This window comes from Bos indicus x Bos taurus, chromosome 25, assembly GCF_003369695.1.
Source record: "Bos indicus x Bos taurus breed Angus x Brahman F1 hybrid chromosome 25, Bos_hybrid_MaternalHap_v2.0, whole genome shotgun sequence".
Lineage (NCBI taxonomy): Eukaryota > Metazoa > Chordata > Mammalia > Artiodactyla > Bovidae > Bos > Bos indicus x Bos taurus.
In genome coordinates, this window is record NC_040100.1 from 8,146,192 (window position 1) to 8,173,718 (window position 27,527).

General features: G+C 43.6%; 1 protein-coding gene and 1 long non-coding RNA gene across 2 annotated transcripts; one reads left to right on the top strand and one right to left on the bottom strand.

The window, feature by feature from the left end:
* The first annotated feature begins 2,876 nt into the window (after nucleotides 1–2,876).
* Nucleotides 2,877–27,527, top strand: YWHAG (tyrosine 3-monooxygenase/tryptophan 5-monooxygenase activation protein gamma). The gene is made up of 2 exons (XM_027528136.1): nucleotides 2,877–3,189; nucleotides 24,140–27,527. Exons 1-2 carry the CDS (start codon nucleotides 3,103–3,105, stop codon nucleotides 24,794–24,796), a joined length of 744 nt encoding a protein of 247 aa, XP_027383937.1. The 5' UTR covers nucleotides 2,877–3,102; the 3' UTR covers nucleotides 24,797–27,527.
* On the bottom strand, nucleotides 7,652–8,828 carry LOC113883939. The gene is made up of 2 exons (XR_003508774.1): nucleotides 8,581–8,828; nucleotides 7,652–8,228 (listed from the first exon to the last, which is right to left on the bottom strand). It is a non-coding gene; the product is annotated as an uncharacterized LOC113883939 (long non-coding RNA).

The following is a 27,527-nucleotide window of genomic DNA, read 5'->3' on the forward strand; positions in this document are numbered from 1 at the left end:
GCCAGAGAGAACACAGGTCTTGCACACAGAGCTGGGGGCCAGGCAGAAGGCAGCATGGCTGGCTCTCCACGTCCCTGCTCCACATTTCTTTCAGCAGTACCACACAGCGTGGAGGAGGAAACCAGAATACTAAGCCACTTGCTCTATGTCATGTCTCCATGCCTGTAAAGCAGCCCTCTAAACAGCTGGGGCCACTGGGCAGCTGCAGCAGTAAGCCTAGAGTCTTAAAAAGAGTCGAAAGGGAAAGGAAGGCAGGGCCATCAGAGAGGGGTCTCAACATGGAGATTGCTGATATCATTCCTGTTTCCCTTTAGAAAATCCTTTTCTTTGCATCAGCTTTACTGTTTCCCCAAACAGATTTGGCCTGGATTTTTTTTTTTTTTTTTCCCCTTTCCATTGAACTGGTCAGGGAAAGAAGTGAGGTGGAGAAAGGCAGCCTGAAATGTGCCAAAGTTCCTGAGATTTAGCTTCTGGGTCCTGCATCACTGACTGGGTCCTGAATCACTGATCCATTTAATCTACCTGCGGACAAGCACGGTTGGCTGTAATGGTTCCTTCTTACAGACCTGGGATGCCCGGGCCAGAAAGATTGAGGCCTGTCCTGCAGGGAGGAAGAGAAAGGAAGAGGAAGGACTTGGCAAATAGGCATGTAAGAGACAGAAGGAAGTGGGAGGGTTTATTCACCAGCAGGATTTCATGTTGCTAGGTGGTGTAGTAAGAGAGGAGGGACCAGATCCCATGTTGGAGGAGGGGTGAAGAGAGCTATTTCTAGGCTCTTCTCACTCAGGCCATCTCCTCCACTCCTGCCAGAGGAGTCTCCCTGAACACATGCGTGCATTCATTCATTTCTTCATTTCACACATTCTACATATGGATGCTGTGCCAGGCGCTGTACTCAGCACTGGGGAAGCAATGATGATGGAAACCAAATGCAAGCCTAGTCCTTTTCTGCCCTGGTTAAAATCTCTCACAGGTATTCTATTTATTTGGGAAGAAAGACTTCACTCCCTGGCCTGCCATTCAGGGCTCCCCAAGTTCTGGAACTCCCCAAGTTCAGTCCCCAGTCCCTACTACCCATCACTTCAGGCACCAAACACACTGGATTCTCTGTCTTACAATACATATGTCAGGGAGAAATCTGCCTCTGAGTCCCTTGTTTGTCCCCTCTGCCTGCTTTCAAATTCTACAGATCTTTTTTTTTCTTAAAAAGTTTTTTTTTTTGTTTTTGCCTTTCATTTCACTTTAATTAATTAATTTATTTTAAATCCTATACATTTTTAAGGGAGTGGGTTAGAAATGTTACCAGCTTTTCAGAACCTCTTCCTGGGAATTCCTTGGGGGGTCCAATGGTTAGGACTCTGTTCTCTTGCTGCGCTGGGCCAGGGTTCAATCCATGGTTGGGAAGCTGCCTAGGAGCAGGCCCCCCCCCCCACAAAAAACCCAAAAAACCACACACCAAACAACAAAAAACAAAACCTTTTTCTATCTAGCATGAAAGAATTAAAAAACAAAACACTAGTACTTAACACATTCTGAATTCCTTGAGGGCAGGGTTCCATGCTCTCTTCCTCCAGTGCCCAGCATAGAGCCTGGACTATTCCTTCACAGAAATTCCCTCATTCTCAGTTCTCATACACAACACTTCATGCCCACTAATTTTTTTTAACTAGGTATAATTTTCTAACGTACTCTACCCATTATCTTTAGCCTATTTTCTTGGGCAGAATTTTGTGTTGTTGTTGTTCACTGGTGTACCACATTGCTTAGAACAGCTCTTGGAACATAGTAGGTGCTCAATAGATAAGTACCAAATAAATAAAATGTGCACTCAAAACTTTGGGGTATGTGAGCTACATGGAATATCAAAAAAAGGGAAGCATGTAAGCAAGAATTAGTCAGCCTGACCCCAGCGTGTATATCCTACGCGGGGAGAGAAGTGTTGGTCAACCCCCAGACACAACCCAATGGTAAGCATTCATTGGCTCTGGTAACTGAATTGAATCTTTAACGCTCCACCCTGGAGAGGAAGAAAGGGCTCCCCAGGGGTCAGGCTGCAAACAGCTGCATCCTTTCCTTATATTAACCAGAATGCCTGGCCAGTATTTATCTTTCCACCATTTCCACCTGTCAGGTCCAAGAACCTCGAGGCGGGGAAGGAGAGATGGAACCTTGTGGGGGAGGGTGGCAGTCCCCCCCAAGGTTTGACTCTTAATTCAACCATCTCTGAGGTGGGTACCACCCAGCCAGTTTGGATCAATAGTGAATGCGTCCCATCTTCCCAGTCTCCCGGGGGCCTGCTGCTTTATCTCGGAAACAAAGTCCAGGGCTGAGGTCCTGGCCCCCTCCCCCAGTAATTTCCCGGAGAATATGGGGCGGGGCCGTGAATCAGCACTCGCTCGGACTCGGGCAGCCTTAAGTCCCCGCCAGGGGTCCCCAGTAGCCGCGGAATTAGACCTCCCCCCCACCCCCGCGCCCCACACCTCCTCCTCAACCGTCCTTCATCTGCCCGCTATGACCACTGGGAGATGTAGTCTTGACCGCCCCTTTGTCCTTGATCTCCCCAACATATCACCCCATCCCAGGGTGAACTACAACTCCCAGGGGTCCACGCGTCGGGTGGCCTGGCAGGGCTGGGGTCTGCAGGTCCAGGGTGGGTGGGGGATCGTCTGGAGAAGCTAGGGCGCAGCGAGCCGGGTGAAGTGAAGCACGGGGCTTGTCGAGGGGCACCAGCGAAGAAGGGGATACCCAGGAGGCGGTAGCAAGCTGAGCCGGGGAGTGGAAACCCGAGAAGCGGAAGGGGCCGGGGCGGGGCCGGGGCGGAGGCCGCGCGCGGGCTGGTGGGCGGGGCCGGCTGCGTCACGCGGCGTGGGCGGGGCCGTAGGGGGTTGTCCGCCCGCGGCACGCACAGCCGCCGCAGCCGCCTCGCGCCCGGTCCCGCGGTCGCAGCTCGAGTCGCAGCCTCCGCGCCCGTCGCCTCGAGCCGCTCGCGTCTCGTGTGGGTCGGTCCCTCCGGCACACGGGCTCCAGCCGCGCCGCAGCCGCCCTCCGAGCCTTCCAGGCCGCCCCGGATCATCCTCGTCCGGCCCGACTCAGCCCGTGAAGATGGTGGACCGCGAGCAACTGGTGCAGAAAGCCCGGCTGGCGGAGCAGGCGGAGCGCTACGACGACATGGCCGCGGCCATGAAGAACGTGAGTTTCCCCTCCCCTCCCCTCCCCCTCCGCCTCGCCCCAGCCCCTTCGCGGACGCGGGCCTTCACGGGCTCTGCCCGGGGACTAGTCGCCCGTCGGCGACTGCAGTTCTGGATGCCCCTGAGGGGACCGGGGAGGGTCCCGAGAACACTGAGGACCAGGTGTGTGACGCGGCCTCTCCCCGAGCGTCCCCCAGGGCCGGCGGCCCGGCCGCCTCGGCCCTCCCCGCGCGCCCGGGTTGGGGCGGGGTCTTTTCGGGGCTGGGCTCGGGAGCGGGGTCTCCGGCCGCCGCGCCTTCGGGTCGGCTTGGGGACCTGAGCGGGGGGCCGTGCGCATCCTTTGTGCCCCACTTTCCCCTCCTCCCAGAGCCTGGGCGTGTGGGGGCGGGGGACCGCATGGATGCGGTTCCTCTTTTCTCCCTGATGTCTGGGCGGCGCCTTTCCCATTCACTCAGCAGGTCTCCGGGTTTTCTAATACTCCCCCCTGCCACCCACCCCACTCCCCAAATGTTCCCACTGCCTTCTGCAGACAGATCCTTTAAAGCCTCTTCGAGAAAAAATGTAGGCTCTCCTGAAAATCTGGACTCAATGGTGCAAAATCGAAACCTCCTTGCTCACGTTTTTCTTAACAAAAGGCTCCCCTCTCTCCATTCCCCAAAGCAAGCCCTCTTCTTGCCTTTAGGAAGGGGGGGCACGTTTGTCTCGCTAGCGTTTTCATTGATTGTTTTCGATATGTCATCTCCATTTTTTTCTTAGTGTGCTCGTATTGAAAGGGTAGGTATTGTCTCTAAAATAAAGGTTATGAATTTAGCCGACTGGTTCAATTTGTGACATATGCTGTTTCTTTTTTAAATACAGGCACACATCTGTTGAAATTCCTTTAAGTTGAAAAAAATATTCTCTCTAATCTGATATTGCAAACAAAGCGGTGGTGGGAGGCAGTATCAAGTCATTCCAGAAGATTCTGCATTTGTCATATTGCAGAGAGCCTAGACTGGGTGGAGGCTGGGGAGGAGTTATTTTAAAGGGGAAAAAGTCTTTTTTTTTTTAATTTGTTTTGTTAGACACATCTGAAGCTTAAAAAAAAAAAATCTAGCGCATCCTCAATGCTGATGAAAAGAGAATACTGATCTCCAGTTGTCGCATTTTGCAGATTCCTGCCTGTATTGCACCATTTTGTCAGTAATGTTACATTTATCTGATGGGCGGTCAACCAGTTTGATATTAGAGGAGGGGGACGTATTGAGCATTACTACATGAAACATACATCTAATGATTTCAGTCTCTCACTATTTTAATATCTAACTTCCTGCCTTATGTAACAAAGGTTTTAAAATGCATCTCCAGTGTGCAGCGGATACAGGAGTGTACCTTGCACGTGAAACCTTTAATGAAACAGTATAGGCATTACAGATTAATTAATTCTCGAATAACTTTACTGGTTCACAGGAGATGACAAAGCTGATGCCTTTACATTTAAACCAGCTACATTAACACAGAAGATTTTTATCTCATTAAGGAAGAGGATTGGTTCTGAAATTGGGAGTACTGCTGTATTAATATATTGTCACAGTTGCTGTCTTTATAAGGCGCAAATGATAATTTGCACTTCAGTGGATATCAATATCTTTAGTTCACGTTATTTAGACTCTTCTAATTTTTCCGTATTTCTAGTTTCACAGGAAAGCGAGTGACCTCGCACCTATATCCATAGCAACCCAGTGATGTCACACACAATGACACAGAGGCTGCAATGCACCTCAGGGCTGGTAGGGAGTATGCAAATGGCATTTGTCCAGGGTAATGCAGAAGTTAGCAGATAAGCCAGGTGGAATTGAGCACTTCCTCTTCCGCCAGATGAGAATTGGTCCCCCAAAGAAGAATGTCCTTTATCCTGACACAGACACACCAGGGATCTGTAGATATGCCTGTTCACCTTTCCTATTTCCAATTTTCGGGAAAGTTTATAAGATACAGTCATGTTTTTAAACATTCATCTCAATAATAATCTTGGGCATTGAAGGGATAGAGATGGAAATTTTTAAAACAAGAATATGTTTTATACTCATAGTGTAGGGGTATATGTGGGTTTATTGCAAATTATTAACTTGGCAGGTTTTAATAGAAACCTTAAAAAAGATTATGACTTCCCACTAGGGCATTTTCAATAAACGTTAGGGAATGAGAATCTGCTACAGACATTTCAGCTTGAGATTTGGAAAACTTCTCTCGCCATGCTTATGCTCCTTAATGGAGTATGGAGGAAAGAAAACAGTTTTATAAAATAAAGCAGACGTTTTTCAAAGCAAATCTGTTCACTGTGATTTTGAGGAATTGGTCTTACGTCTGACCTTCCTTTTCTCATCTGTAAAATGGGTCAACACCTACTTGAAAAGTTGTGAGGATTAAATAAAAAATGTAGATGCTTTAAAAAGGTAACTATAAGACTTGTTTGTTTGTTTATATAAGTCACCACAGAATTTGGAAAACACAGGAAGATAGAAAATACTCAGTCCTACCACTTAAGTGAGTTCTAAGGTTTAACTCCTCCAGATGCTAGAGTGGTGAAATTTATTCCTATCTAGTGAAGGTACCCTAGGTAATAAACAGGACCTGTGATAGTTATAGGTGTGCGACCAAGATAGAAATAAATACGTGAGTATTTTGAAAAAGAGGGAAGAAGGAAGTTTAGTCTTTTAAGACAAATGTGTAGGCTTGTATCTAAAAAGAAGCGAACACCTATATATTTCCTACTTGTTAGACAATACTGACTTGTCCTTTGGATTTTAACAGCCTCTTGAGCTACTGGTATTTGCCTTGGGAGGGGGTGGGGAGAAAAGGTTCTAGGCAACTAATGTTGAAGTTACTGGGATAAACATTTGATGGTGTGTTGGCGGCAGGGGGGCATTAGTGGCAAAAGGCTATCCTAGTTACGTAAAAATGCATTCCTAGCAGAATCTATATACTTAAAAAAAATTTTTTTTTAAACTATGTTAAATATTCTGTTTTTTCTACTAGCTCTTCCAGGAGGCTAGATCAATAGCCATTATCACTAATGGAGTAATGACACCTCTGTAGACTCTTTGTGGAGTTCTGCCAGCCATTATTATAATCGAAATCATGTGGCTTCAATTGTTCTCTTTGGAGTGGAAGAATACAGATAACAGTTGGCTTTTTATGTTCACCTTCCCAATAACTGAAATGACTACTAAGTGCCTTTTCTAATTATTTAAACAATTTCATATGGGTTTTTTTTTTAATCGAGATAAAAGATGTTGCTGAATGTGTATCTTCATTACAGCTCATTAGATTAACTACAGACCCTGGGAGGATTTCATCCCTTGGTACTTGGAGGAAGCCTTATTTATTTATTAAACCAAACTCTAGTTAAATTATTAAAAAGAGTGGAGGAAATGATTTGAGTCTTTTTTGTTGAGGTAACAGTCACAGGGCATGAACTAACCATTTTCAAGTGTACTATTCAGTAGCACTCTAGAAAAGGGAAAAATGATATTTTTAAAAAGTGACCGTGGTTGGCCATAGCTGGCTGGATTTCAGCACATGATTACTGATTCAGGATTACTGATTCAGGAATGTGTCAGTAATGAAGTGCTCACAGCCAGTGGTAATCAGTATCCCTTTGTCTTTGTTTTCTAACATCTGAACCTTTTCAGCCTAAACTGGAAAAAAAAAAAAAAGGAGGGGGGACTTCTTTTGGCTTGGTTCGTATTTCCATTTTAAAAGTTCCAGAGCTTAAAAACTGTGTGATGCCCACCCAAATAAGAACAGTTTACCTGAAATCTGAGCAAACTATTGTTAACTATTTGGAGATTATAGGAGTTATGCTGGTGTTCTTATGATCACTCATTCTCCACCCCAAGACAGACTGACTGTGTTAGACACGCTCGCCCTGCTGTGTGGCGGCGGTTCTGCAGCGCTGAGAGTCTGCAGTTCTGAGAGTCTGTTCACGCATGGGCTTCCCATAAATAAGACGCTGAATACATTGTTTTGGTGCTTCTGAGGCAGTCAGGAGCAATGTTTTGCCTCTGGTATGATCAGCCCTAACCCTTTTATCTGGCAGGGCATCTGATTATTTCTGTATTCCTCCCAGATTCCATGAGATGAGGAAGAAAAGTAGGCAAAGGCCCTATATACATTTAATAGAGAAAAAAGTCATATATAAGCCATTGTCTTTTGTCTTATTTTCTAAGCTCTTTTTGTTAGACTCAACAACTGTGATTATGGGGCACCCATTGTCTTTCCAGGTTATAAAGTCTACCAATGCGAGCTGCCTTTGCTCTCATAACCATTTTTCTGTTGTCCTCCCCAGATTCCCTTTTAGGTATTAGTTTTGGTTTAGTACCAAACCCTGTTATCTTACTTTAGATTGGCACTTGCAGAGATCCTTGAAATTTTGATTTTACTAATTTAGGAGGGAAAAAATAGTTACAGGAAGAGCGATCAACAAAAATTCCCAAAGGACAGCTTTAATTTTAAATAAATGGTTACATTGGATTGGTTCCATGATTTTGCAGAAACAATAAAAATCTGTAAATCTTTTAAGACTAGTCTTTTTCTCTCGCTCTTTTGAAAGAACTGAATAAGTCTAAACCAAATTTTTGTCAGCATATTACTTAGAAGAGTGTCCCAAGAAGTAGATTTTTCTTTTACCTAATTTGAACAGTTAATGGGGTGCATAGCTTTAGTTGGGTTGTGAATAGGTAGGTAGAAATGAGAGTGTTCTTACATATAAGACATGAAAAAAATTCCAAGCAAACTCACTGGTCTTAATCTTGGTAGCAATGTCTTATTTTTGGAGAGGTGTAAAGCCAGACTTGGTGAGCAGGATCCAGGTGTAGTGTCAGCTTTTCCCTCTTGAAAGTTCTGTTACTAGAAGCAGGGTGCCAGAGCTGGGCGTGTGACAGTGACGGCGGTGGGCAGCTGAACGTGGAATGACGGTAGCGCGGGAGGAATCCCCTTCCCCCCTCCCCACGGCCGAGTGTGAAGAGCAGCTGTGGCCGTGTGAGAAGTGAGAGAAGCCTAAGAGGTAACAGGAGGAACGCTTTGAAAAACACAGGTTTGTTTTGAAGAGAGATCATTTCAAACCCCTTGAGCTTTCTGAAAGGAGTTATTAATACGACACTTAAGCTGCCATATTCAGTTAACCAAGATCTAGGAAAAAAGTTGCCTATGAGCGAGGTACTTAAAGGACGTCAAAATCAGCTTAAAATTTTTCGACTGATGGGTGCAATCCAGTGCCATTCAGTTCAGCACAGTGTTCCTTTTGTGCGGGTCTAACGTGAAGTAGCGAATGAGTGTGTCTTTGCAGCAGATGCCTGGCATGGAAACTTGCAAACCAATCCCACACTCCCGCCAGGACATTCATTCTTACCTGAGGGCCTGTCTGGCATGGCTGGACCCACGGATAGATGTTCTTTTCAAATCATACTCCGCGATCCACGTATGACTCATCTCTGGACTCTCTCACTACATCTGTGTAATAAAAACAGATGTTGAGTTCAGATCCTGGATTTTTTATTTTATTTTTTTAAGTAGGTTGAAAATGACCCAATCCATGAGGATGAGGAACATTAACCAGGATAGGATAAGAACAGCAGAATAGCATTCTGAGACAAGGACAGCAGGATGAGTATGTCCAGCTTGAATTTGGGCATGCTCTGATCTTCTAAGGGAGTCTGGTTGTTGGAAGGCTGTCACCATTGAAACTGACAACTGATGACAAAATGTCTGGCCTTCAGAACACTAGAAAATTTTTTGGAGGGATGACAAGTATCCATAATCCATATTCCAGGGATATTCCCATCATGTCATTCTACAGGATTTTGTACCTTGAATTTTTCCCTTGATGTTTCAAGATATTTTCTTCTGTTAATCAGTATTTTCAGTAGCTGAAGAGACCTGTGGATGTGTCAATTTTAAGTATTTTTTGTTTAGCATTTAAGCTGTTTACAAATTTATAGATATTGCCATGAGTATCTTTGTGGCTAAAGCTTTCAACACATATTGCATATTAGGACAGAGACCCAAAAGTGGAATTGTTGCAAGAACAGCTGAGAATTTTTAAGGAACTTGAAACTGTCACCAGTAGTGGTGTTTATCTCAAAAGTTTTGGAAGATGTAATTGTTGAGCCAGAGTTTACATACCCATGGTTCAAAGGTCAAGGATATTCTATTGCCCTTTTGGCTCCAAAAAGAAAAAATATGGTTGAAACAGGAAAGCTTGACTGCTAGCTTATGTGCTGCAAGCCTCCCTTTTGCTGCTTTAGTGAGGATGGATGGAATGAGTGCCTTTAAAAAGGAAGTTGAAAAAATAAAAACTAGTATGGGAACTTTATATGCAAAATAAAGATAAATAGCATGATATAACCCCATATAACCAATTTCACCATTTGTCAGCACATTGGCCAGTCATCCATCTGTATACTTTACTACTCTCTGGTTCCCTTGGTATTTACCATCTTTCATGATGGCTTTTTATTGACCTAAAATTACCCCTTATTTCCCACAAATGTTCCAGATACCGGCAAGATCGCTTTACATTCAAATTTGGCAACCTCAGAGTGTAGTTTCTTGCTTAAAGCATTTAATCCAGATGGCAGATGAAGTTTTTCCTAGATTTTCAGAGGAGTGTTTCTCTTCGGTTGACATCCAGAGCACTCACTGCTTCCCATCAGCCTTTGCTCATGAGGAGAAAAAGGCCGGATGGGTCTTGAGGGGGAAAGAGGATGCTGTGGCTGTAGGTTTACAGAAGGGTTCTCTCATTACAGGACTTCTTTTCTATTGCCTTTTTTGGGAAGGGGACAAGAGAGGCTGATAGTTTTTCTCAGTTCTGACTATTATCACCAATTTGATTGTTGTTTAGCCCCTAAGTTGTGTCCAACTCTTTGGCGACCCATAGAGTTTTGCACCATAGCCTGCCAGGCTCCTCTGTCCATGGGATTTCCCAGGCAAGAATACTGGAGTGGGTTGCCATGCCCTCCTCCAGAGGATGTTCCCGACCCAGGGATCAAACCCTGCGTCTCCTGCATTATTAGCAGGCGGGTTGTTTACTGAGCCACCAGGGAAGTCCCACCAATTCGATAGGAGTGCTAAAACCCAGTTGATTTGTTGAGAATGATGTGGGGAAACAAGTTTTACTTTTGTTCCATCTCGTTGCTTGCCAAGCATCTTTTTAAAAATCACTTTTGCCTTAAAGTCAGCTACTACTGGTTGTATGTGTGAATAGGTAAAAGTAGGTAGGTAGATAGTATACATTGGAGGAGGCAATGGCACCCCACTCCAGTACTCTTGCCTGGAAAATCCCATGGACGGAGGAGCCTGGAAAGCTGCGGTCCATGGGGTTGCTGAGGGTCGGACACGACTGAGCGACTTCACTTTCACTTTTCACTTTCATGCATTGGAGAAGGAAATGGCAGCCCACTCCAGTGTCTTGCCTGGAGAATCCCAGGGGCAGGAGAGCCTGGCGGGCTGCCATCTGTGGGGTCGCACAGAGTCGGACACGACTGAAGCAACTTAGCAGCAGCAGCAAAAAGTATACACACTAGCCGTCTGGGCCCAGACATCCTGAATTCGAATCCATGCTCAGAAGTATGGAGTTGACCAATTTAGTGACATCAGTAATAATGGGTGAGTGTACTGCCTTTTTATTTTTTACCATTTGAAAGTCGTGCAGAAAAAGGCTAGATTTTTGGAACTAGACTCATTTATTGAGGAAGAAAAAACAAGACGGTAAAAATCTCAAGCAGCTGTAGTAACAAATTGAAGTTTAAAACTTGCATAAAATACATTTCTAAAAAAAAAAAAATACATTTCTATTGGTGTTACTTATTTAGAATTATGTGTAGCGTATAGATTCCCCCCAAAACAGATATTATCACTTGTTCTTTCTTTGGATTTATGGTACTCTTGCATTTTGGTCATGTTTTTCTCTTCCTAATCTGGCTGGCTGTATATACACATAATAAACTTTTTAATAAAGACTGATTAAGACCAGTTTTTTAGCAGGTGTTTATATATGTTGTGAAAATCACATGAGTACTATAATTTGTTACGGCATAGCATTACCCTGAAGTGTTGGTGCATTAAACTAAGCATCTGGTCCACAGTGGAAAACCTAGTGTGCTTTTTGGTGTGACTTTTCACATCTGTTCTGTAGATTTCTGCACTGACAATGATCTTTTTGAGAAGACAAAAATATTTTAAGTTACCCCCACTCTTAAATAAAAATATTGCAATATAATTGAACATTGACTATCACTTTGGCTGTATTTTTCCACATTTAATTTCACAACAGTTTTATAAAAGTGATGGTCCCATTTTATAGGCATAAATGTTTAATATGCTTAAGGCTTGAGTTTAAAGTTGTTTTTTTTTTTTTCCCTCTGAATCTCAGCCTCTTTAAAAGGCTTTTTAGTTTTCAAAAAAGAGTCATAGGTAAGGTGTGTATATGGAGACTGATGATCTTTTAGCTGTTGTCTCAATGACCTGTTTTCATTAATTTTTAGTCAGTGTTCCATTGTTTGCAGAAGTTTTGAAATTCTTTCAAACTGTTGTATATTTAATACTTTTCCATTTAGTTGTCCCTGAGAGGGTTGTTGTTTAGTGTAGATTTTAAATACAGAACAAACTTCTTTAGGACATCACTAAGATAAATGTGAGTGTATTTATCATAAATAAATTTGAGCCCTAAGACTGCATATGAATGTAACCTGGTTTCTTTTAGAAAATATTTGGTCCCATGATCTTGGTATGTTTTAAGTATCATTTACCGAAGGAGAACTTGTAATTTTTGGCATAAGGAGATAAGTACCATGGTTTTGCCATTGGAATCTTACAGATATTGCCCAGAAGTAAAGGATGCCGCTTAGGCTGAATGCAAGAGTATTCCTCACTTGAAAGAAATGGGAGGAAGCTGTGACTTTTTTGTTCATCAAAAGTAATACTATCTTGTGTGGAATTCACAAGCAGGAGTGTGGAAACATGTTGGTTTGTTTTTTTTGGAAATATATTTCTAGGGGGTTTCAGTGAAGATCAAAGGAAGAAAAGAATGTTAACTTGAATGTTTTGTAGGTGCTCTAGGCAGTGGGAGAAGTGAACTGCCAGAGTGGACTGATCCAGAAATCACCCAGGGGAAACAGAGCTGTGAGGGGGGGTTATTGAACATCAGTGGGTGGGAATATTCAACACCCAGGAAGAGAAGGATAGCCCAGTGCTGTGGAGTCCGAGGACAACTGAAGTCACCCTGGGTGTCGGGAGGTTTCCTGGAAACAATAGCAGAGGTAGGGGTGTGGTGGGGGTGTGGAGGGGAGAAGGCTGGAGGCCTGAGTGTTCAGGCAGAGGGCCTGGCATTGTTCAGGTTCAGAATGTACAGACAGCTGAATCTGCTGCATGATTCACACCCTTACTCTTGGTTGCCCTGAGAGAATGTTAGGAAATGAGTCCAGAGAGGGGCCAGTTCACGAAGGGCCTTACAGAGTTTGAATTTTTCTTAGGCTATGGACAGTCATTGAAGGATTTTCAGCAGAAAGGGATCCTCATCCCATTTTTGGTTTGTTGAGAGCCATGGCAGCAGTGTGGAAATTGAATAGGAGGAGAGTGGGACAAGACTGATAAATAATTGCAGAGTCTAGTCTAAAAGGCAGAGAAGGCAATGGCACCCCACTCCAGTACTCTTGCCTAGAAAATCCCATGGATGGAGGAGTCCGGCGGCCTGCAGACCACTGAGCAACCACAGACAACTGAGCGACTTTGCTTTCACCTTTCACTTTCATGCATTGGAGAAGGAAATGGCAACCCACTCCAGTATTCTTGCCTGGAGAATCCCAGGGACGGGGGAGCCTGGCGGGCTGCCGTCTATGGGGTAGCACAAAGTCGGACACGACTGAAGCGACTTAGCAGCAGCAGTCTAAAAGGATGAGGACCAGGGCAGGGACGGTGAGGACGGATATGAGAGAGAATTTGATGGCTGGAGATAGGAAGACGAGGAAGGAGAAATGATAGAGATGAAGTCAGTTGCTGTCATGCTGAATTTGAGGAAACATTTAAGTGGCAATCAGTAGAGACATCATGGCTACACGTTAACTCAGGAAAAGCCCTTAGAAGAGTGCATGGCACAGGTTAAGCTCTCAGAGTTACTTATTACTCCTTCATAAAGGAAACAAATTACTTAGGAACCACTAATGACCAGACTACTCTCAGACCTGGAGAATGTAATATCCCCTGCCCTCATAGAACTGAGATTCTAGTGGGTATCTCCTATGAATCCATGCTAGTTAAAACCAGGCACAATAAGGTCATCCAGGCAGAATGGAGAGTCAGAGTCAAAATGTGAACCCTAGGGAATCACACTTCTGTGGTGCCTGGAACAAGATTTAAGATGAAGACAGGAGAACACAGGATATGTGAAGTAGGAAGACAGTTGTAACAGTAATAATGGGCTGAGGAGTGAATGAAAGGTGGAGAAATGGTAACAAGTTAGACTTGTTTTCAGAAACTTGATGTTGCAGAAAGTAGGAGATGTAATTTAAAGGGATCGTTTACTTATTGTAAACCTGAACTTGGACTACATGTTAATGGGCAAGTACAGGAAAGAGGGGCCCAGCCTGAGGTTTAAAGAAAAGCCTTAATTCCTAGTGACTACAGTCTGGCTTTTTTTTGTTGGTCTCTCTTCATCCTCTCCTCTCCCCTCTGTTTTGGGTGTAAGAGTAGAAAGCAGGCTGGGTGGTTGTATTGATTGAGGATTTAGGGATGGTGCAGCAGCAGGATGAGGCTTAGGAAAGTTGATATTCATGCAGAAATAATTTGATGGATCTGCCTTACAAGGAAGAAATAAAGCCTAAAGGGAAGGGGCTGAAAGAAAAAGGAGATTGTTTAAGAGCAAATCTAGTTGGTGGGAGTGAGGCCTGGTAATATTGGAGGATAAGAGTTTGATTTTCTTACTTATTTATTTTTGGCTGTGCCACATGGCTTGTAGGATCTCAGTTCCTTGACCAGGGACTGAAACCCAGGCCAGGGCAGTGAAAGCTCTGAGTCCTAATCACTGGACAGCCCGCAGACTCCCAGGAGTTGGATTTCAACGGTGGTGGTTGTAGCGGGTTGGGTAACTTAGGAGTCTGGGATTGACATATACACACTGCTGTATATAAAATAGATAACCAACAAGGACCTAGTCTGTAGCACAGGGAACTCAGTATTCTGTAATAAGCTCTGGGAAAAGAACGTGAAAAGGATGGATATATGTATACGTACAACTGGATCACTTTGCTGTATAGCTGCAACTAACACATGGGGAGTTAACAATAATCCAGTATAAAGCAATTTTAAAATGAATGGTTGTGAATGAGGTCAAAGGTGTGGTTTGAGGATAAGTTGTCAGAATTGATGAGATCAAAGCGAACTGTTGTTTATAATTAATTTGAGGGCATGGCCGGCCAGAGGTCTGGACACAAGTCAACAATCCCAAAGAAAGGGAACATGACATCGATTCCAGGAGAAATCTGAGAAGCAAAGAAAAGGCAAGAAAGAGGAGATGATTGTGAGGGACTCAGTATGGGCTTATATATATAAAAACCTGTTAAGCTAATTTTGATTGAGCTAATTTTTAGAATAGGGTTATTTGACTGCTAGCCAAGGGTGTGCTGGAGCATAGCATATCTGTTTCCTGACGTGTGGGGTTAAATGGCGTGCTGCGGAGCTTTGGCTTATGTCCCAGTTGTTGAAAAGTGAGATCAGGCTGGAGCAATGGGTGGAATCTGGGCTAATGAAGTGGCCTTGTTTTTGCTTCAAGTCCTGTACCTTGACCCTAAAATTCAACTGTTCTTGTATTTGGTGCTGGTGGCACCTAACAATAGCCAGCTTAATAGTAGTTAAGTTTTTGTTTGTATCAAACTACCTGAAACAAATGTTTCTTATTTGTCTCAGTTCTGTGGACTGGCCAGGTAGTTGGGGGCTGCTGGGGGCTCCTTGGGGGCCAGATGAACTATGGAGAGGCTAAGGCCTCTTCACACGGTCTCTCGTCTCCAGGTGAACCAGGCTTCCTTGGCCTGGTTCCCGGCAGCAAGCCCCGATTCACAAGCACTTTTTGGGCCTTTGCTTGCCTCATACTTGCTAATGCTCCGTTGACCAAGTCGCACGATCAAATTCAGATGACAGAGGTGAAGTACATGCTTGTTCTTGATGGAAGGAGCCTCAGAGTCATACTTAAAAGGAAGAGGTTATACACGGAGTTGGGCTTCCCTGGTGGCTCAGACGATAAAGAATCCATCTGCAGTGCGGCAGCCCTGGGTTCAATCCCTAGGGTGGGAAGATCCCCTGGAGGAGGGCATGGCAACCCACTCCAGTATTCTTGCCTGGAGAATCCCCATGGACAGAGGAGCCTGGCAGGCTGCAGTCCATGGGGTCGCAAAGAGTCGGCCACGACAGAGCAACTAAGCGCACACGCATACACACAGTTGGAAGGAGTTCTGTGGGCCATTTATGCAGTTAGTCTGGGCTGGATATATCCTGTGAGATTCATGTCACTTAGCAAACATTGGGAAGTGACTAGGTTGTGTGGTGATTCATTGACGAGTGCAGTGTGCTGCCTGCTCTTAAGGACTTTAATCTTTTGAGGAGGAAAAAAGGTACAGGGTTACACCCTGAGGCATGAGAAATAAGCAGTGTAACAAGTGCATGGTGAAACTTAGAGTAAACAGTAATTGGTTCTGCCTGCGAATTTTTCAGGCTTCAGGAAATAAGTGCAATATTTGAATTAGGGCTTAAAGGATGACTTACAGAAAATTTTTCTTCATGAGTTCTGGAAGTGCTTTTTGGGTGGTAGGAAAAACATGAGAGCAGAGGAGTGTGTAGTATGAGGAAGACTATGAGACCTGGGTCTGGGTGTTGGTGACTTGGAGCAGGGTTTTTTCTACCTTGGCACATTTCTTTTGTGTATCCCTAGGAGTGGAATGGGGAGAAGGTGATGGCACCCCACTCCAGTACTTTTGTCTGAAAAAAGATGGACGGAGGAGCCTGGTGGGCTGCAGTCCATGGGGTCAAGAAGAGTCAGACACGACTGAGCAACTTCACTTTCACTTTTCACTTTCATGCATTGGAGAAGGAAATGGCTACCCACTCCAGTGTTCTTGCCTGGAGAATCCCAGGGACGGGGGAGCCTGGTGGGCTGCCGTCTTATGGGGTCACACAGAGTTGGACACGACTGAAGAGACTTAGCAGTCCCAGGAGTGGAATGAATGAGTCGATAACTCAACATTCTGAGGAACGTTGACCTGCAGTTCTTCACCTGGAGAAAGACGTGTATGGATCCCATGCAGTACTGAGTCTTTGAGGGTTAGGGCTGCTAAGGAGAGTATTTACAAGAAGCTCCTCCTAGGTTAAGAACTGGTCATACAGTGGAAAGCATATGGGATTTTAAGCCATGAGACTTGGGTTCCACTCTTTGGCTCTGAGCCTTAATTTTCTACTCTTTAAAATGGAAATAACAATACTGAATCATAAAGAGTTATATGAAGGACCAAAGAGGAATTATAATTTTGGTCAAAGAACTCATTTCTGATACTACAAAAGTTATTTAGAAAAATACAGAATATATGAGTATTTCTTAAATATCTTTTAAACAAAGAGTCGGGATTTAAGAATGAAACCCTGGAAGTATTGTATTAAACTCAGAACGAAACGAAGATGCATATTATAGCATTAATAATACTGTCCTTGTTTTTGCAGCAGATATCCTTGAATCAGTGGTATTTGGGAATCATAAGATTAGTAGTGAATAAACTGGGAAAATATTAGAATTAAATTAGTAATTAGTTCAATGAAACAGGGCTGAAAATCTGTGGTATATATAGTACTATATATCAGTCCTAATCTGTGTAAAGATATAATGAAAGATTTTTATGCAACTAAGTTTATTTTTAAAGGTATTCTTGGTAGAAGTGAGGTGGTGAGTGCAAAGCAGCAGATGTGGGCTTGAGTTAGTCATTTATTACATTAGTAAACTTGCTCATATAAAACTACTGGCTTTAAGGTTGTTTTTTTTTTTTTAAACTTGGTTCGAAAAAGTTTGGTGGATGTGATTAACTGAGTAAATTATGGAGAGGTTTTGTTTGAATAGGTACTACTGGTAGCAGGTCAAAAATTCAACCTCATCAACCTTGACTGCCTCTCAGCCACTCTGTTTTCAGCGATACAGAAATATCTAGAAACATTTCTAGAGATACAGTGAGAATATACCAATACTTTTAAAATGACTGCCTAGAATTCCCTTGTATGGATGTTCATAAACCAGACTCCCGTTGACCACCATTTAGGTGGTTCCAGAGTTTAACTGTTAGAAATGACACAGTGAATCCGTTTCTAGAAATGGAATGGCAGAGTCAGGTTTTTTAGTATTTAATTTTGATAGTTGTTCCAAATTGCCCTCCCTGAAGTTCGTACTAATCTGTGATGTCCAACAATGGATGGTGGTGGTGCCTGTTTATCCGCACTGTCGGCCTTCACAGTCAGTCATCAAAATGTTTAAGTTTTGCCAGTCTGATTGGAGAAAACTTAACATTTATAAAATGAATGACTTTGAGTTATAGATATATAACTATGTATATAATTTTTTCCTTTTTTTCAATTCCTTTTGCTCACTTTTCTATTACCCATTGGTTTTAAATTCGTTTTAGCAACTGGGTGAGGTTTTTGGTGTTTTTTTTGGTCTTTGGTCACACTGTGCGGCTTGTGGAATCTTAGTTGGATCAAACCTGGGCCTTATTGGTAAAAGCATGGAGTCCTAACCACTGAACCGCCAGGGGAATTCCCAGCAGTAGCATGTCTTAAAGTACATCTTTTTTACTGAAGTATAGTTAATTTACAGTTTTGTGTTAGTTTCAAGAGTATAGCAAAGTGATTCAGTTTTTTTTATATATATATATTTTAGATTCTTTTCCATTACAGGTGTTATTATAAGATATATATATATGTACATATGTATGTATGTTTTTCAGATTCTTTTCCATTACAGGTTATTATAAGATACTGAGTATAGTTCCCTGTGCTGTACAGTAGGTTCTTGTTATTAAAAAAGTACTTTATCGTTAAAAGTTGCTAGCCATCAGTCTGGCAAAACACGGCTGCCCCAAACCGTCAGTCTCCAAGCCCCAGTACTGTGAAGTGCAGTGAAACAAGGTGTTGCCTGTGTTGGAGAAACTGTTTCTTTCTGTGATACGTTGCAGGGTTTACATCATCAGAGACTTGGGATCTGAAACCAGAGGACTTGAGTTCGTGTCCCTGCCCTGCTGTCTGTCAGTGGGCTGATTTTGAGGGGAAAGTCTATTCATTGCTCTGCAGCACACCTGTCGAGTATAAGGTCCACCATGTCGGGGTAGTTGCGAGAAGAACACGGTACCTGACAGCTGTCAGAAAAGCGCAGGTTCTCCGGCAGCTCCCCTCATCGCTGAGGCCTTGAGCTCAACCCTGAATATGCCGTGGAAGTTCCCTGACTCTTCTGGGACGTTCCTCTTCCTGGAATGTTTCCCTGCAGCACAATTTTTATCCAAGATCATTGCTGCTGCCTTTTAAAAGCCTAACGAATGAGATTCCCAGGCAGACTTGGCTGCCTTGAGAGTCTCTGTGACTGGTGATCTAACGTGAATACATTTGTGTTTCCTCCTCATGAACTAGCACCTTGAGGGCATCTCACAAATGTTCTGTCTTTGGTACAGTGAGGTATGATGTGACGCACGCTAGGTGTTTGGTGAATGCTTGGTGACTTATCTGGTAAGCGGTGGCCTTTAACTGTATTTTTCTTGTCATCAGACCTTACGTGACATGTTATCGAGTTTCCCAGAATGAATAGGTAATTGACGTCCCTAAGGCTCCCTCCCTGTTCAGTGGTTTGCCAGGACTCAGCATATAGAGCCATACTTTTTTTTTTTTTTAATTATTTATTTATTTGGCTGTGTCTGGTCTTAGTTGAAGCACGCAGGATCTTTGGTCACGCAGGATCTTTAATTGTGGTGCACAGATTCTCTAGTGGCGAACGGGCTTAGTTGCTCCTTAGCGTGTGGGATCTTAGTTCCCCAACTAGGATTTGAACCCAAGTCTCCTGCATTGCAGGGCAGATTCTTAACCACTGGACTGCCAGGGAAGTCCAGAGCCATACTCTTGACTATGATGTATTACAGTGGAAGGATGCAAAGCTAAATCAGCAAAGAGGAAAGGTCCTTGGGGTGAAGATCAGAGTAGGCCAGGTCTAAGAGTCTCCTCTCTCTGGAGACTCAGGTGGACTGTGTGTGAAATGTCTGCTGGGAAGGAAGCTCATTAGAGACTCAGTTCCCAGAGGTCTTTCTGAGGCGTGTTCGAGGAGCACTTTGTGCCTCGCACATACCAAATTCAAGACTTCTGGAAGGAACACATTGTTTGGACAAACTTTTTAGGGCCAATGGGCCATTCTTAATCGGGGCTAGTGGGAACCCTTCCAGAATCCTAGTTCTCAAATGCTAGCCAAGGGTCAGCTTCGCAAGCAGACCTTTCTAAAGATAGCAATCTCAAGCCTGTTGTGTTAACTCTTTTTTTGCACACACTGTACTTTAAGTTGAAGGCGTCTTGTCCGGATATGCATGACATGAACTTCAGATTGTTTTCAGAAATTTTAATTTGATATTTAGTAGGTCGTCTCTGGGCTTCCCTCATAGCTCAGTCCATAAAGAATCTGCCTGCAGTGCAGGAGACTGGTGTTCTATTCCTGGGTCGGGAAGATCCCCTGGAGGAGGGCATGGCAATCCACTCCAGTATTTTTGCCTGGAAAATCCCGCAGACAGAGGAGCCTGGCGGGCTACACTCCATGGGGTCGCAAGAGTCAGACATGACTTAGTGACTAAACCACCAGATCGTCTCTAGAATATATGGTTAACTGTATGCAAACAGCAGTGTCACATTTCCTTGCAGTGGGTTATTTTTCCCTGTGCTCAGAATATAGATAACATGGACACCGATGCTCGTCTTGTGTCTTCTCGTGTTTTTCTTTTATTTTTGGTGTAGCGTGTTCATCTACCCTTTTCATAGCCTCTTGGCCCTTTGAGGTGATAGCACTCCAAACGCAGGAGGACCAAAAATGCTTGAGGGGGCCAAATGTTATACCTGGTGTCTGCAAATATATATATATATTTTTAATAGACTTTTTTAAAGCAGTTTTGGGGTCACAGAGGAAGGCACAGAGATCCCATATGCCCCTTGCCCCCTCCCTCCATGCACAGCCCTCCCCAACTGTCAGCATCCCAGAGGAATGCATTTGTTACCATTCGTGGGCCTGCACTGACTCATCATTACTGCCCAGACCACCCATGGTTTCCATTGAGGCTTAGTCTTGGTGTTAGCACTGTCTGGGCATTTTTTTACAAGTGTGCGGCCATTGGAGTATTAATATCATGCAGAATAGTTTCGCTGCTTTAGGAATCCTTTTTTTTTTTTTCGTATTTTAAGTAAAGTAAGCTTAATTGAAGTTATTACTTAAGGAGTTTAAACATTCCAAGTTGCATTCATTACAGTTTAAGGTTCTCAATAGATAAGTTGAAGAATTGTGAATGAGTTGGTGCTCCAAGACCACAGGGGTCAGAAAGTCATCTAAGTAACATTCCAAGAATCTCAAGAGTGGCTAATCTTAGGGAGAGAAGGTTTCTCCCCTCATAAACTGTTAGGGGAGAACAGTTGACGCTAATTAATGTCTCAATGCCTTAGCAGCTAGGATTTGGGGCGTTCTGTTTCTTAAACTGTTGGTGCGAATAACAGATTTTTCTAACCTTTCTGCTAAAAGCTGTCTTTAACTCACTAAAGAAATTTGAACTTGAGCTAGTATCATAGGAGTTGAAAAGAGAAACCTTAATTTTATTTTTAAACAGAATGTAAAACTGGAGAATTTGCCACGTTTTCCAGTAGCCATGACAGCATGCTTGGGGAACCATATATGCAAATGGTCTGTTCTTAGAGACAGTTCAGTGGCTGTTTTGAAAAACACTACCTTCCTTTCCAAATGATGCACATCTCACACCCTCCCACACTGAATACTCATTCTATCTAGGTTAAACCTTTTTAGGACACTATGTGAATAATTTATTTGACCTTAAAAGTTATCTTGACTTTTGAAACTAGTATGGTTGGGATCTCTATTTTAATTAGAAACCACAGATTACCTCTCATACAAGTCATTTTGATCTTAAGGATTTAAAAAAAAAAAACAACCCTGATTTAAGGTTTTTAGAGACATCTTAGTGCCTTTGAGCAGACTTTTTTTTTTAAGTGTTAAAGGTTTTCCCCTCTAACTTAGTTTTGCAGTAGCAGAGAACATCTGGGTATGTTCCAAATGTGGTTGAGTTACTGTATCTAAAGGTGATGTTGGCATTTCATAATCTTCATGTCCAGTTTGTCTGAGGCAACTGGACAAGCATTACATAAGTGCAAATGGCCAGCTTTGGGCTCTGCAGCCCCGCAGTGGAAGACGTAACAGTATAGAGAGCTGCTGAGGTCACTGGGACTTTAAATAGTCCCTGCCTCTTGAAATAAGGACGGCATGATTTAGGGGAAAGGCCTGAAGCCGACCCCAGTGGCCTTAGGTACTGGGGCTTCTTGCATGGGAGACAGTTCTCAGGTTACACCAGAGGCGGCTAGTCTTCAGTATCTGCACATTCAGTGACTATGGGCGGGTGGCCTGTGGTGTACAGGGCTCAGGCCTACAGAGGCTGCAGCCTGTTGGAACGCTAGTCTGGGGAGTTATTCCAGGCTATGTGATACTAAAGTTCACGGAAAGGAAGTGATATAGGGAGCTAAGGACTGGAGAACCACCTGGAGCAGAGAAGCGAGACTTGATTCGGGAAGACAGGCTGGATGACACAAGAAATGCAGAGCCTTCCTACACGGAAAGCTAAAGTGCAGGACATTGTCCCTGGCTGCCCAGTAGTTAGGACACCGCACTTTCACTGCTGAGGTACCGAAACCTCGTCCCCCAGTGTGCATCTGTTTCCCCTCGGCCACCTCTGCTAGAGCTATTTGTGCTTCACATTAGAGTGGGGAATCAGTAAGGCGTAATAAAAAGGTAACATAAGAAAACCCTAAGTTTAGAAAGAAGTTGAGTATGTATTATTGGCCAGATGTTGTGAGAATTAGTAAGCAAAGCATATAAACCTCTAAGTCTGGTTTACATTCTGATTTAATTCTGAGAGAGTGTGTTAGTTGCCCAGTCATGTCCAACTCTTTGTGACCCCATGGATGGTAGCCCTCCAGGCTCCTCTGTCTATGGGATTTCCCGGGCAAGAATAGTGGAGCGGGTTGCCTTTTCTATCTCTAGGGGATCTTCCTGATCCTGGGATTGAACCTGGGTCTCCTGCATTGCAGGCAGATTCTTTACTGTCTGAGCCACCAGGGAAGCCTTAATTCTGAGAGGAACTATTTCAGTCACATAACCAATTTCATTAAGTGTAACCATCTCCCACTCGACTCCTTCCTTTATAAAAGAGGGATATGTATACCCCATGTAAGTGATCCATACACAAGTAAAGTCTCCTGGAATCCCAGCACAGCATATCTTTTTGGACTGTGTCCCACCACCTTTCATATCTGGCAGTAATAGAACATTACGAGGATGCTGTAATCTGCACGGTGAACAGAGAGTAGCCAGTTTAACTGGGGGTGGGAGGAGTGGAGTGGGCAGGATTTCACAGAAGATAGAACCTGGTTCTTGTGTAAGTATTTTCCAGGCAGGAACACTGGTAAATGCTCTAGGCAAAGGCAGAACAAAGCAGAAGTAGAACAAAGAGCAGAAGCTGCTTGCAATTAGTAGGTTACCACTAGAGTGCAGGTACCTGAGAGGATGAAGGCAGGGAAACATCTCTGTTGAAAATCTGAGGAAAGAGCTCATGGTCTGGGCTTTCTGATACTGCCGGTGACTGTGTATGTACCGGTTTGGATGTGGTAGTCAACCAGACAAGTAAAAGTGTGACCTCAGAAGAGGGAGGAAAAACAGGGAAGAGCAACAAGAGCCTAAAGTGTATGGCTCTGACATCACAGAAATCAGGTAATATAATAAGAAAATGTAATTTTAGTCATTTGATCTAATTTCTTGATTACATGCAGTTGTTTGGTAGTCATAAAAATATGCAACATAGATGTGCTGTCGCTTTGGTTTGCTCAAGGCTCTTGGTGTTTGGGATGATGGAGACCCTTTAGAAATGCATGATTGAAAGAAACATTAATTCCTGTTGGCCACCTCAGCTCAGAAGTGCTTTGCTCCTCTCTTCATCTTGTTGCTAATTGTATCCAAACACTAAAACACGTGTTCCCCAAGTTGCTAATACCTCAGTGATAGAATCAGCCCCGTGCCTGGAATTTATATCTTCTTAAGAGCAGAGAAAGCGTATTTCTCAAAGTCAAGTTGACGGTGACTCTATTCTCACCAAGTATGCAAGATACCCTCACCCAAAAGAAATGGGACTCATGTTTGCCAGACAGGGCAAGAGTAGGAGGAAGCTGTCATTCTGGTTTCTGTTTCAAACAAACAAACTGATGAGGTATAAAAGGCACCTCTAATTAAAATCCTTGGCATTGGTGTGTATGTAATGCTGCTCAAGAGAACTGTTGATGTTTGTAATTTAGATCAAAATTTGGCTTTTCATCTAAGCGTTAGACTTTGAGAGTTCTTACCGGAAACAGCTGAGCACGTGTGTCCTCTAGGGAGGAGGCGGGGGTTCATGCACCATTGAGCCAGCTGCGGTTTCTCCCCTTCTTGCTGCTCATTCCCTCTCCATCTCCCTCCCATGTACTCACACAGCCTAAAGTCTGTGTGTTGATGACTTTAATCAGCTGATCCATCTTTGTGTTTTAGTAGCATGAAAGATAGGGTTAGCCCAACTTGCCATCACCTGTACCATAACAACTCTTTCTTCTTTCCTCTTCAATAGGTGACGGAGCTGAATGAGCCACTGTCCAATGAAGAAAGAAACCTTCTCTCTGTGGCCTACAAGAATGTAGTCGGGGCACGCCGTTCTTCCTGGAGGGTTATCAGTAGCATCGAGCAGAAGACATCTGCCGACGGTAACGAGAAGAAAATAGAGATGGTCCGTGCTTACCGTGAAAAAATAGAGAAGGAGTTGGAGGCCGTATGTCAGGATGTGCTGAGCCTGCTGGATAACTACCTGATCAAGAATTGCAGCGAGACCCAGTATGAGAGCAAAGTGTTTTACCTGAAGATGAAAGGGGACTATTACCGCTACCTGGCCGAAGTCGCCACCGGCGAGAAGAGGGCGACCGTCGTGGAGTCATCTGAGAAGGCCTACAGCGAAGCCCACGAGATCAGCAAGGAGCACATGCAGCCCACTCACCCCATTAGATTAGGCCTGGCCCTTAACTACTCCGTCTTCTACTACGAGATCCAGAACGCCCCGGAGCAAGCCTGCCACTTGGCCAAGACCGCCTTCGACGATGCCATCGCCGAGCTTGACACCCTCAACGAGGACTCCTACAAGGACTCCACGCTGATCATGCAGCTGCTCCGTGACAACCTCACGCTCTGGACGAGCGACCAGCAAGACGACGACGGCGGCGAAGGCAACAATTAAGGCCCCCAGGTGGACTGGCAGCGCACGCTGATGCTACTACTGCAGTCTTTATTTTTTTCCCATGAGTCGGGGGTCGGGTGGGGGAGGGAAAGGGAGGGATGACCTTCCTAGGGAGAAACCCACGACCTGTCCTGTCTTTGATCGCCTCTTTTGACATTTTTGCCAAAATACCACTAGTGGAAAGTCAGGCTAGCTGTGCTGGTTTTGGAATAGCAGCCTCACACTGGCACATGGACTGTTCTGTAGATTAATGCAAGTGGAGCTGTCTTTAATTTAACTTATTGCTAGAAAATAGGGTTTTAAGATGAAAAGAAAACTTAAAATGGAATGGCCCTCATTCAGTAAGTTCTGTGGTTCCAGTAAGGATTTTTATGTACATATGCTCTCGTCTTTTAAGTTTTGGGTACTTCCTAGCTCATCTGTTTTAGCTGTGCATTTTGTTTTTCAGGGTGTACTCTTAGCAGACATGGAATATTAAATCCCAAGCTGATAGAACGTAAGGTCTGTTTATGGTTTAGGCCATGCCAGTTTTCAGATTAGTTGACAGTATTAACACTAAATTGCAGTTTACAGTATTTCTACATTACAGCCATATGTTAACATCAAGCCATTGATTGTGTGTTTTTCTTTATTTTGGCTCTTAACATCCTTGTTCAGCCTTATCCAGGTCGGTTTTGCTGTTCTCTGTCTCCTAGGCCAACAGGCTTGCCTGAGGAGAATCAGAACTACTTGTTAGGTTTTGGTTAATAGGTGCTTGGCAGGTGGCTGTGGGATTTTTGTCCTTCTTTCTTCTTAAATCCACCACAACAAACGATTAATCACTTTAATAGAAGCATTGAACACCACAAAACTAGAGAAAATTCAGGTCTGTATGTCATTTATCATGCTGATATTTCCAGAGAAATGCTGGGTTTTTTTCAGTTGCCACAGCTTCCTCGGGTGGCACTGCCGTCTGTCTCCTCTCTTGGGTCTTCCTCATTGTACCTCGTTCCCACAGCATGCACACGGATGGGTTGAAAAGCTGTTGGGTTGTAGAAGCTGGCGGTCATTTTGAGAAGGTTCGTGGTGCAGTGTGTGAAAATTCAGGTGCTAGGAGCTTACTGGTAGAAAAATCCTGAAGGAAGAGCTCTCTCCATGAACATTCTGTCCAGTTTTGGGAACCTCGTGTATCTGTTTTTCCTCCGTGAAAACACTCCTTCCCCAAAGAATTGTTGTAGGAAAATAGCATCATTATCAGATAATAAATCCTCAACTCCTATTTGACCACAATTTTTTCTAATTTTTTCCTTTTAATGAAAATATAGAAGTTGGAGATTGGATTGTGCCATCTTGGCACGTTTTAGAATCGATGGAAACCACCACGCTCTTTCCACACGTTTGTTTCAATCAGCCTTAGGTCCTTCGTTCTCATTTTGGATAAGTCTTTCTGAAAACACGACCTGTTGCATGTGCGTTCAGCCTTTTTTACAAGTAATAGCATGAACTGCTGAGATAGGTAACAACACCAGATTTGTTTGTTTCTTTGTTTTATTTAGGCAGGCAGAGGAATGAGTCATAATTGAGGAAAAACCTGACAGTTGCTTTTGTTAAAACCAGAATGGAGCTTCCAGTTGTGAAATGCACAGTGCCCAGGGTCCAGGTGACAGTGAAGACAGAAGAGTGACGATGCCATCACGTGGCACAGTCTACCCAGCATGACTTTCCTTAGAAGGCCCCCTCCATGTGCTCTGGAGCGAGTCCCAATTAACCGAGCCTACCAGAAGAACTAAGAGAAGAGAGCTTTATAGCTTCTGCGCCCTAGCAGGGGCCTAAGGTCAATGCCATGGATGGGAAGAGATTGGGGCGGGCGGGGGGGTAGGTGGGACTTTCCTTAATTCTATCTTCATGTCCAGTGAGCAGTGCTGTGTCCTTCCCTTGTAGCATTTGGGAATGATTTACTGGAATTACAAAACCTATTTTCCTTTTAAATTTCAGCTTTGGCTCTGGCTGCTTTTTAGAATAATGCAAGATAAAAACCACATCTGAGGGCTAAAAAAAAAATGAAGAGGGAATAGGAGACTTGATATTTAAGCAGCTTGAATGGTTTCTTTTCTTTTCTTTATTTTTAAAGAAATGCACTTGCCTATGATACTGTCTCTCCAGTGAAATGATTACTCCTCCATTACTCTATTGATACAATATTGTGCATGCTAGTGTTGTATTTCTATACAGTAGCTTGAAATTTATTAACTTATACTGTAGGTGTTATGTATTCCTATGACAAAAAAAATTAAGTCTTCAAATTTTTTAAAGTTTTTTTAATTTAATTTTTTCCTTTTGGGGGTAAAGTTTGCTCTACCAAATAGTGATCGTAACAAATTGATCTGTTTTGGATGTTGCTATAGTGACATGCAGTTATACATTTTGTTTTTTTGGGGGGGAGCAAAAGAAACACCAGTGTTAGCTTAATCTTAATGTCTGGTGTTTGTCATGGTGAAATTATAACTATTACAGTGTAGGAGAACACTGAATATGTTCTCTGAATGAGCCTTTGTGCTTTTTGTCATGTTATGCAGTGAACTATTTTTAAGGTCTAATCAGTGGTTCTTTTTTTCCAACTCCGTGTTTCTCTAAGGAATTCTTTCACACACGGACCATTCTTAGCAGTTTTCCTCAGTGATGGAATATCATGAATGTGAGTCATTATGTAGCTGTCGTACATTGAGCAAATAAACTTACAGATCTGATGTCA

Bases quoted from the DNA above. Each gene is read 5' to 3' on its own strand.
- YWHAG (XM_027528136.1), top strand. From the start codon at position 3,103: ATGGTGGACCGCGAGCAACTGGTGCAGAAAGCCCGGCTGGCGGAGCAG. The intron at 3,190-24,139 runs GTGAGTTTCCCC...CCTCTTCAATAG, and splicing joins TGGCCGCGGCCATGAAGAAC to GTGACGGAGCTGAATGAGCC.